Genomic DNA, 10,111 nt, shown 5'->3' with positions numbered 1-10,111 from the left:
GAGTACTGAGTAGTGGAATCCATATTGACTATTTGGTGGCGTGCTCTGATCAAAGCTTATCCAATGGGACGATGATTACAGATCAACGCTGGAGTGTTGAGGAGGATTATAGTGTCCTGAGGATATGTGAGATGATGTTTTTCGTACTCCAGCGTAGATGGGTAGCCATACGGCTGCCACGGTTGACAGTGATGACAACAGTCATCTTTTGCAAGCTCGTTAAAGATTTGGGCTATACGGGGATTCGAACCCCGTATAGCCCAAATCTTTAACGAGCTTGCAAAAGATGACTTGTCATCACTGACAACCGTGGCAGCCGTATGGCTACCCATCTACGCTGGAGTACGAAAAACATCATCACGCTCTCAGTCCCAGCGGATAAAAACAACACCTAAGAATGTCCTGAGGATAGATCAGAGGGATCGGAGGTTGAATTAGGATTACTTGTGAGAAGTCTATGGTCAAGATGATTGGTATTGTCCTTTTTAAAAGTGTAGGTAGCTGATACGCTCTATGATCATGTTTCATGTTGATAACTATCCAGTTCCTATTTTGGTACTAGAAGACCCGTTGTGCTAACAAGTCAGCACATAGTGTGAAGATGGAATCGTCAATTCATGTCACTTGAAAACAAAAACAAATTCGTGCTGCCTCCGAGTGCCTCTCAATCCGGTGCACAGAGCCCGCCTGTCGGCCGACCCCATCACTCGAGCTTCGCTCTGCCGCCGCGCGATGTCGCTAGCAGACGGGCCTGCAGAGGCAGCGCGAGAGCGCCCATCACAAGGTGCCGCGGTGAGCCGAGTCGAGGCGCCGCTCCCGGCGCGACTTGTCCGAGGCGGTGTCCCGGGCCCGCACACAGACTGGTGGGCCGGCCGTTCAGAGCCGAGGCCGCCGTCAGAGAGGTCGACATGGGCGTGGCGCTCCACTGTTTGCCCCGTAACAGGCGCTCCTGCCGGCGGGATGGTTAGTGCGGTTAGTGGGCGGGTCATGCGCGTGCGGTGGCTAGAGGTAGAACGGGTTACAGTTGGTTAGAGTCGCTGCGTTAATGAGGATATCTGGGAAAGACAAGCCAGTTGGTTGTTAGTCATCGCGTTCCCACTCCGGCATCAGATCTGCCAAGAAGGATGTTAGTCGTTTAGGACTGAGGTCGTCTGTGAAAGACAAGGCTGCAGAAAACATATACTTGTCATGCTAACTTGCTAACTTCTTTGATGGCGGGGGGCACGATGGCACAAGTCACAAACCATGCGATCTTACCTGCCAACTTATCAAATTGGTAGATGCATAACTATGACAGTTGCATAGACGTGGGCATTGAGCGTGGTAGGACGTTGCATTTGTATATTAAAGAGTAAATAGACATTCGGCGACAAGTCAGCGAAGTACCAGTTATTCATCAATCAGCAATGCCCACTATATATGAAAATTATTCGCTTTATTGAAATGCTCAACGCATACATTCCAATAAATAAAAGTATCGTAACTATGCACACAATTGCAATCCAAAAGCTGACCGGCCTCAGACGGATTGAATCGAATCCGACACAGGCGGAATGGATACATTTCAAGCATAAAGATAAATCACTAAAACTGCGCACCTTAAAATATTAACGCAGTTAATCGTCTTTCTCATCACGGTGTTTCTATGAACATAGTACCTAAGTAATTATGGATGTGTGAGATCCTACACCCTGGCTGAAACTAATAACTTATCTACCTATGCGCAACGCTGCTATTCTATGTGTCCACAGGTAGGTAATGCAGAGTAGGTATAAATATCGAGCACGCTGCTGCTCATTACACGCTAAAAATAAACCGACACACTATAAATGTATGAAAATAGTGTCGACCCCAATCGGTCGGTCGTCGTTTCGTTCGCAATGTAGGCTCGCTCGTGCTGCCATCTGTGATTGACCTATGGAACTTGTCTGTCAACACTGACTATTCAGCTCTAGACTTCGTCACTCTCCGCAACATTACCGAAACCTGACCGAAATCGCCTCACTCCTGCATCAAGAGTCAGGGAAACATCTTCGACAACCTCACGACCCCTCAGTAGCTCTCCCATCACTCCGACCACAACGCCACCTATTGCCATACTCGCGAACTGAAGCTTATGACGTCGCCTATGAGCGGCGCCACGACCACCGGTCGGGACTCACCAGGCTGACACAGTGCAGCACGGCGGCGCCGACCGAGCTGCGTCGGCACGCCATCGGCGGCTCCTGCTTCCACCGGTTCAGGCGGTCGTCGTAGCTCTCCACTGTGTTGAGGGAGGAGCTGCCGTCGTTTCCGCCCACGGCGTACAGACGGCCACTGACGTGAATAAGCTCGTGGGTGGACCTGACGAATGGGGGGGGGGGGACAGGGGAGGGTGCAGGACCGTCAGTGGGAGTTTCGAACTTCGGTAGGCATAAAGAGCTTGTGTAGGCATACAAAAACTCGTGTTACGAAGATAAACGGCAGTCGCAGAACATGTGGCAGAGATTGTATCTATATGAAGTATGCATGGATAAGTCTAATGATAGCTCTTACACAGTAAACACTGCCTTATCCTTCTCGCATCTACAGCACTACACCCACTCCCCCGGCCGTTCCCTCCGTGCGCGGCCACATCATTCATCCACTACCGGCGATAAGTCAGGCTCACGAGACATCCTGCCGCATCGGAGCACCAATAACACTAATGTCTCTCCGAGGGCGGATTGCGGCCGAGATTTCCCCGCGCACGCGAGGGTGGTAGTCGCTCCTTTCTGGGGGTTCTCCGGGCCGGCTGACGGACGGTTTCTGGACTGGAGCGCTCGTTTGGGTGGTTTATAGGGGGGTTCGATCGGCGGCTACGATCTCATAACACGCCAGGAGGAGACGCCGAGAATGGATGTCCAAACGGAGAAGGAAGAGAAGGTTGTGCATGTGAGATAAGAGAATCGAGTGAATGAAGAAAAGGTTGTGGGAGACATAAGAAGATCGGGCGATTGGCTTATAAAATACCGAGTCGCAGGCTGCGACCCGTCCAACCGGGTCGCGTCTAAACCGGGTCGCTGCAACTCGTAGCGACACGGTGTGGAGGATCCTGAAGGTCTCTTGTGGCGCACTCCTCTGCAATAGCAAGACAGCGACATATCGTGCAAATAAGGAAGAGAAGCCTTGCCTTGAAACCTCGATCTAATTATCAGTTTAAGTTCGCTTCATATTCTGGATTACTAAGCACATGCGCCCCTCACCTGCGCGACTGCATGCTGGCGATGGTCTCCCATGTGTTTCTGCGGAGGCTGAATTTTTCGCCGGTGGCCTGGCACATTGTTCCGTCGTTACCGCCGACACAGTAGAGCCAGTCGCCCACCGTCTCCACGCCGCAGCTGCTCCGCCTGCCGAACGGAACAACATCGTACGGTATAGTCGAACAATATCGGTGGAGCGGTGTTTGTATTAACCCGCGCCCCGCTGGGGGGGGGCAGAATCTGCCCCCCCTCCCGTTTTTCGCCAATAACTTCTAAACGCGTTACGCCAGCGACGTCAAACTTTCAGTACCTTATCATACATCAATTTGACACGTTCCCTGAAAATTTGAGCGAAATCCGTCGGAATTTTTTTTGAGAAATTGCCGTTTTAGTGACGTCATGTTCGCCATTTTCGCCTAAAAAACGGCAAAATTTCAAACGCCGCTAACTTCTTCATTTTTAAAGGAATCAAGACGTTACAAAAAAGGTTATACGCGATTCTACTTTGTCTATCAAATGGCTATCTCGGTTTTTTGAAAATTTTGGATTTTGGCCAAAATTTTTCCAAAAAACTGACTTTTTTGGGAAAATATTTATAAAATCCAAAATTTTGAGTTTATCGAAAAAAAACCGGAATATATGTCAAAGAAGTGGTCTATGTGCACCTACATACCAATTTTTAGAAGAATCGGTTCAAAAATGTGGGAGTTATTCAAAATTTTATGACGTCACGACACACAAAAATTTTGAAAAATCATTTTTTTGGAAGTTCTAGACCTCGTACGGAAATAAAAATAGCACCATTCGATTCGCCGTGAAAAACTGCATCGGATAGACACCTTTTTAGGCCTTAACAACCAACTTCAAATTTGACCTCACTTGACCTGACCTTGACCTGACCTCGACCTGAAATTCATCCAGAGGTGGTCCATGTCACTTATTGAGTGTGCCTATTGAATTCCATGAGTAAAATGACCCATAAAACATGTGTCGCACATGCCCTTTTCTATATTTTGTTTTTGGTGACCTGACCTGACCTGACCTGACCTTGACCTTGACCTTTGAATGACATTGTGTGCAACGAATATTATCTTGGTAGTCTAAGAACACGTTTTGGGCAATCAGTCTCAGTCCATTCTTCGGGAACTACGGTGCAAGGCCGATTCTGTAGAAACTTGCATTTTGTACCCTTGACCTGACCTTGACCTGACCTCTGACCTACTTAAGCAAAAAAATTTGGGCTCTTAAGATCCGCCTTGTTGAGAGCTTTCGATTGCCGTTTTCCCCGTCTTTCTACGACCATCGGTTCGGAAGTTAGACAGGGGGGGCAGAATCTGCCCCCCCCCAGCAGGGCGCGTATGGCTGAATAGCCCAGCGGGGCGCGGGTTAATTAAAGGAAAATTAAAATTGATACATGTGCAGTGCAACTGCACACGTGCACACTTCTAGTTCTCCAGTGCACACAAAACTGTGCGCACTGCGCACAGCTTTAGAGCCTGATGCGGTAGGTTGGCCTCTGAAAGGGTATGAGCCTCAATTATAAGCTTGTACAAGGCGTCGTGAATTTAATAAGGCACAACCTTGTCTGCTCTTCCCAGCCGTTCTCGCACAAACACATCCTTTTTAATAAGCACGGATCTTGTTAGAAAGATGTGAAATTAGCATACGATCAAGAGACAGGTCCGTGCTTGAATACCGAATTGAATACTTTGTGTTAACCAATTCATCAGACTACGGCTGGTCATTAGTACGACTATAATTTAACATCGCTCCTTTATCCTCGATAGCATTATCAACGACGAATGCATTCAGAATAGCAGCTTTCAACAAGAATTCAACTGTCCATGCATCAAGAATGCATCTCCTAATATCTAGTCATCTACAAAAAGTTGTCACAAAACACAGGAGTCCATTTGCTACGACACCACGAAGCGGCAATCACGCCAAAGAACACAATTTCTTTGTGTGCTGGCGTGACACCAAGTTTTCCCCGTTCCGTGCGATACATCGCTGGCTCCCACGGGTGTTAATGGGCTTGCAACGCTGATGAGAAAGGTGCGTGACGGGGAGGGTCCGGGGGCGTCACATCGGTCACTGGCCCAGCGTCACCGCCCGTGACGCTCTCCTCGTCACCCCGTCACACCCCGTGACTAAACGTCACACAAAGAGCCGGCAAACGGGGAATGACGCGGTCCGTCACGCCGGCGCGGTGGTGTGCTTTCATCCAGCGCCTGGACAGTCTGGAGCTAACACGTTTAGTCCGTATGTGTCGATTTTTTATGTCCTGTAGGTAGTCAATACCCGTCAGCTAACACCGTGCAGTGTAAGCTGCGTAACGCAATCACTTTCTAAAGGAACTGTGAGAAGCGTAAAAGCAGACGCATAGCTCTAATGATGCAGCGTTACTACATGCATGTATTCGTTCGTACACGGCCTGACGCACCGCGCTAATGGGGAACTGACTACTGTGGTGCTCTTTGACCAGTATCGAAACGCAGGTACGTTCATAGATTATTACAGGCCATTCATGGTAGTGCTGAGACAAGGGTCTGGGTCAAAATGTTGGAGGTTATCGGCGTGAAGAGAACGTTTTGGTCGGCGTTGAGTGCTGACTGGTGTCTAAACCTAGAAAATAATGGCACAGTTTTTAGCCTGTATGCTCCTGGCTCTTGCTGTTGCCTACATGCTCTACCTCAAACCCTGCCATGCAGCTCAGGGCTTACAGCATTCCTTTCATTTCCCTCTTGCCCATTATTTTTCTTTCGATTGTCAGTTTCCCAAACCACTAATCGATCCATTCAGTTCTGGGTTTTCAGCGACGATGTTTCCTTCAATTCCATCCCGTCCTCCGACTTCGGCCTCCGCTCTCCATCCTACCTCTAACTCACCCTTAGCCCCTCCTGTGACCTCCTTCAGCTCCTACGACCTGCCCCCACCCCGCCTGCGGCCGACACCGACGTGCGATAATGCTGAACGATGGAGCCATCGGAGGCAGGCAGACCGCACCGCTGCTGCCAAATCCAACTGGCGCCACGCCGCGCCATGATCGCCTAATGCGGCGTGCTGCCAACTCGTCTCTGGCACCGTCCAGCGGCGGAAATGAGATGGCCGAAGGTGAAACAAATGACAAAAACCCGATATCTATTATCGAACTAACTGATCACGCGTTCTGCCGAGCACGACGGATTTGGCTGGTTGGAAAGGGGACTACATTTCCAACGTAAACTTTGTTAGACATGCTTTCGTCAATGATGATGGATTACAATTCAAAGTTTTTGATCGTTCGTTTGACTCTGAAAGTGACAATTGGAGTGAGATGTGTCCGGTCCTACATATTACGCTACATGCCACATGGGCAATATTGTCGGTACTTCACATACTAACTAAGTGGATCAATACGTGCCTCGTTAAAACTTTATCTGAGTAAAACTAGCGGCCCACGCAGTTTCGGTCAAAGTGTTCTGTTTTGAATCTCTCGAACAAGCGCGGTGCTCTATTTACATCTAGTTTCCAGGCACCCCATATATTGTCTCATGGTCTGTGGGTCAGTCCCTATCTGAAGACAAGCGATATCGCGTGTGGCAGACTCTTCATCTCGCTGCACTGACCTGCTGGACATGGGCGGCAGGCTGGTCCACTTGTTCATCCTGGGATCGAGACGCTCCACGGTACTGAGGTAGGAGGCCGAGTCGAAACCGCCGATGGCGTATAAACAATTATCTGTAAACGGGAAAAGGGCAAATATGATTTCCTAAAACGTTTGATTGATTTTACAAAGAAAAAAAAAATCGCAAAGAAAAGACGATTTGAAACAACTCATAGCGCAAAAAGGTGCATCATAAATATGTATACTCAGCGCATCAATGTACAATTGGGGTGTCACGCGGGCTCGGCACTGACCCAGGACGGCGAGTCGGCAGTAGCGTCTGCGTGAGGTCATCTGGGGCAGAGAGGACCAGGTGCCGGCCAGAGGGTCGAACCGCTCTACGCTGCTCAGACACGAGGCACCGTCGTACCCTGTAATAGACCACATGGTCAGACGAGTTAGGGACTTACTTGGGAGGCGCGCCATCTGAAAACCTGGCAGACCTCACATGGTTAAACGGGTCGCTAGCGACAGATGGGGTCGCGCAATGCGTCTGTGACTATGCGATGTTTCTTCTGTACTCTGAGGTGATCCAGCGTCTTATACACTTATCTGCTTATACTTCTACCAACCCCATGATTTGCATTCCGCCGGATCATTTCGCTTGGCATTTTCAGAGTCTGCCTCTCGCACGTTCATAGCGTTTCGGAATTCCTTTTAGACCCGATAGAGGTAATCCTCTTGAGCCCTTCCAAATTAGGAACTTGGAGGACGGACTAAACGGGCTACATAACTTGTGAATGTAGTAGTCATGAAGCGAGTTCGTTTCTAATTGCATCGTTGTAATGTCCAGAGCAGCAGGGTTTTCTGGTAGGTTACTAACTCCGCGCAATAATGCAGTCTAGTCTGGCTGGATCACGGGAGACGCGACACTAAACTGTCGGGTGCAGTGTCCAGTGTCTCCCCCTCCCGTCCGGTGCGCTCTAAAGTTGGGCTATTCATCGTGAAGATGAGGCTGCCAGGGCTTTAATGGCTCTACGTTTATGAGAGACATCACCATTAGGCATCCAGCCAGAAAAAAAGTGGTGACAATTCAATTCACTCCGCCCAGAGCCATTAAGCTGGACCACCACCACAGAGTGATCTCAGTTTTCAATCATTTCTGGCTTCAATTCACGCTACGCTATCCCATTTCGATATTAAGCTAGCCTAGTGCTGGAATTAGAGCTTGCTCGTAAATAGCTGGTGTCCCGATTTCACATTTTAGCATGAGAACTTTGGCGTAAACGACGGATGGATAATGGATTGCAAAAGTCATCCCTTTTGTGAAAACAAATCTGGGATACATACATGTCTCAGCGGTGCGGCGCAACGGAAGAAATCGTCGATGAGAAAGACAATGGGTTAATGGAATAAATGGATTAGCATTGGATGTCATCGACACATGTAAAAACAGAAACTGTGAGTGATATACAGCTTCTCACATTTAAAATGCACTTTTATTCGACCAAAGCACCACTCCTGCAACAGCCATCACCCTGCTCTCTGCCTCTCACCATCCCTGAGGAACCCCCACTTACCTCCGCAGCAGTAGATGAGTCCGTTGAGGCCCGCCGCGCCGAAGCAGCTGCGTTTGGCGCCCATGGGCGTCACGTAGCTCCAGGTGTTGGAGAGCGGGTTGTAGCTCTCGGCCGTGTTGAGGTCGCCGCTGCCGTCGTAGCCGCCGATGACGTACAGCAGGCGGCCGTCGCTGGCCACCCCGGCCCGCGAGCGGCGCGTGTTCATACTGGCCACCGAGAGCCACCGCTCCAGGCGCGGGTTGTACACCTCGCACTCGGAGTGGACCGCGAACAGACTGCCGCCGCCTGCCGAGACGGAGGGTCAAATACATAACTGACTTATTAAATTGTAATAAACATATATCTTTACAAAAATATAGCTGTGCCCTGTGGTTCTGATTTCTCCTTGAAGATAGGAACAAAACTAGTGGATCACAATAACTAGATCACAAACGTTCAATTGGATTAATTCAGTAATTTTTATGGTTGACATAAGTTAATACTTTTCCAAAAGCAAATTGCTTTCTCGGTCCGTCTACCCGGTATAGCTCGTTTATTTCGTCAGCATTTTGTTATTGCTGCTCCATAGCAAACAATGGGTGCAACCGACTAATACCAGGACAAGCAGTCACCGTGCTGGGCCAAAAAAGTCCGACGAAAAAAAGTGTTTATTCCGTGTGGCCTGAATGCTAGCAGCTGAGTGGAATTAATCTGTCTGCCGCGGGGGATCAGAGAGATTCGGTGGAATGCAGACTGGGCATCAGGGTTCAGTGGTCGGGTATACGGTCGGTAATGGTAAATATCAAATAGGGAGTATAATGCGTCGTAATAACTGTTTTGGATCGGATGACTTGCGAAGAATAGCTTTTGTCCAGCAAGGCAAGGTTGTGTTTGGTGAGAAACATTAATCGTACCTAAGACCGCGACTTGAGCAGGTAGATAGTCGATTTGGAACATGTTGTTTACTGACCAAATAATCAGCAAGCAGCGCACATTTTTCTGATTTGCAGAAATTGTGAAAGTGAGCATTCCCAGCATCTCATTTCATTCTAGCAGGACCGTCTTTTCTCAGCTGATCTGCCGAGTGCCGGGATTAGCTCACTGATCTTCCCGTTCATAGATGGCGCTAGGGGTAAACGCCTGGAAGTATACTGTGCCGCACGGCTGAGACTGCTGCAGCGTTCGCGTCTTTGGACACATCATCGTAAAACGTCCGATACACAAGCTAAACCGAGTAACTGTACAATATTCTCTAGCATATTTTATTTGTATAAGAGATCCCTTCACGTATGTCCTTTCACCGAATATTCATAGGACCGAATTACTTTTTCACACTGCCACGATAAAAACTGCCACATCTCTTCAGCTACCCAATCACTATCTCTCCTCTCTTACATCCTTCCTCCCTCTCCAATTTCTTCTCTCCCTCTCCCTCCTCACTCCACCTCTCCATTTCCATCTCCCTCCCTCTCCCTTTCTCTCTCCTCCCTTCCTTCCCGAACTAACCGACAGCGAAGAGGTAGGGCGCGGCGGCGTCCGGTCGTCTGTCCGTGGTCCGTGAAGACACCATGGAGGCCCTCTGTTCTGGCAGCAGGTGGTACTTCAGGGCCTCCAGCAGCAGCTCGCGACACGCGGCGTCCTCTCGCAGCAGTGGCTCCTGGTCCACGGTGCCGACCAGGAAGTCGCGCGAGAGCAGGGGCAGCTTCACGTGCGACATCAGCTGCGACATGTCCAGACGGAGGGAG

At 49.3% G+C, this 10,111-nt stretch overlaps 1 protein-coding gene across 1 annotated transcript in view; it reads right to left on the bottom strand.

Moving 5' to 3' along the window:
• Positions 1 to 406: 406 nt before the first annotated feature.
• LOC122374979 (kelch-like protein 17) overlaps positions 407 to 10,111 on the bottom strand; it is a 43,928-nt gene continuing 34,223 nt past the window's right edge. Inside the window, exons 8-14 of the mRNA XM_043354103.1 lie at positions 9,873 to 10,086; positions 8,388 to 8,672; positions 7,122 to 7,238; positions 6,830 to 6,941; positions 3,225 to 3,368; positions 2,163 to 2,343; positions 407 to 949 (exon numbers count right to left, since the gene is read on the bottom strand). Of these exons, the coding sequence (XP_043210038.1) occupies positions 704 to 949; positions 2,163 to 2,343; positions 3,225 to 3,368; positions 6,830 to 6,941; positions 7,122 to 7,238; positions 8,388 to 8,672; positions 9,873 to 10,086 (1,299 nt within the window). The 3' untranslated portion in view covers positions 407 to 703. The remainder of the gene's footprint in view (positions 950 to 2,162; positions 2,344 to 3,224; positions 3,369 to 6,829; positions 6,942 to 7,121; positions 7,239 to 8,387; positions 8,673 to 9,872; positions 10,087 to 10,111) is intronic.

Source organism: Amphibalanus amphitrite, unplaced genomic scaffold (genome assembly GCF_019059575.1).
Source record: "Amphibalanus amphitrite isolate SeventyFive unplaced genomic scaffold, NRLGWU_Aamphi_draft 001751F_arrow, whole genome shotgun sequence".
Classification (NCBI taxonomy): Eukaryota; Metazoa; Arthropoda; class Thecostraca; order Balanomorpha; family Balanidae; genus Amphibalanus; species Amphibalanus amphitrite.
This window is presented reverse-complemented; position numbering and strand designations above follow the sequence as displayed.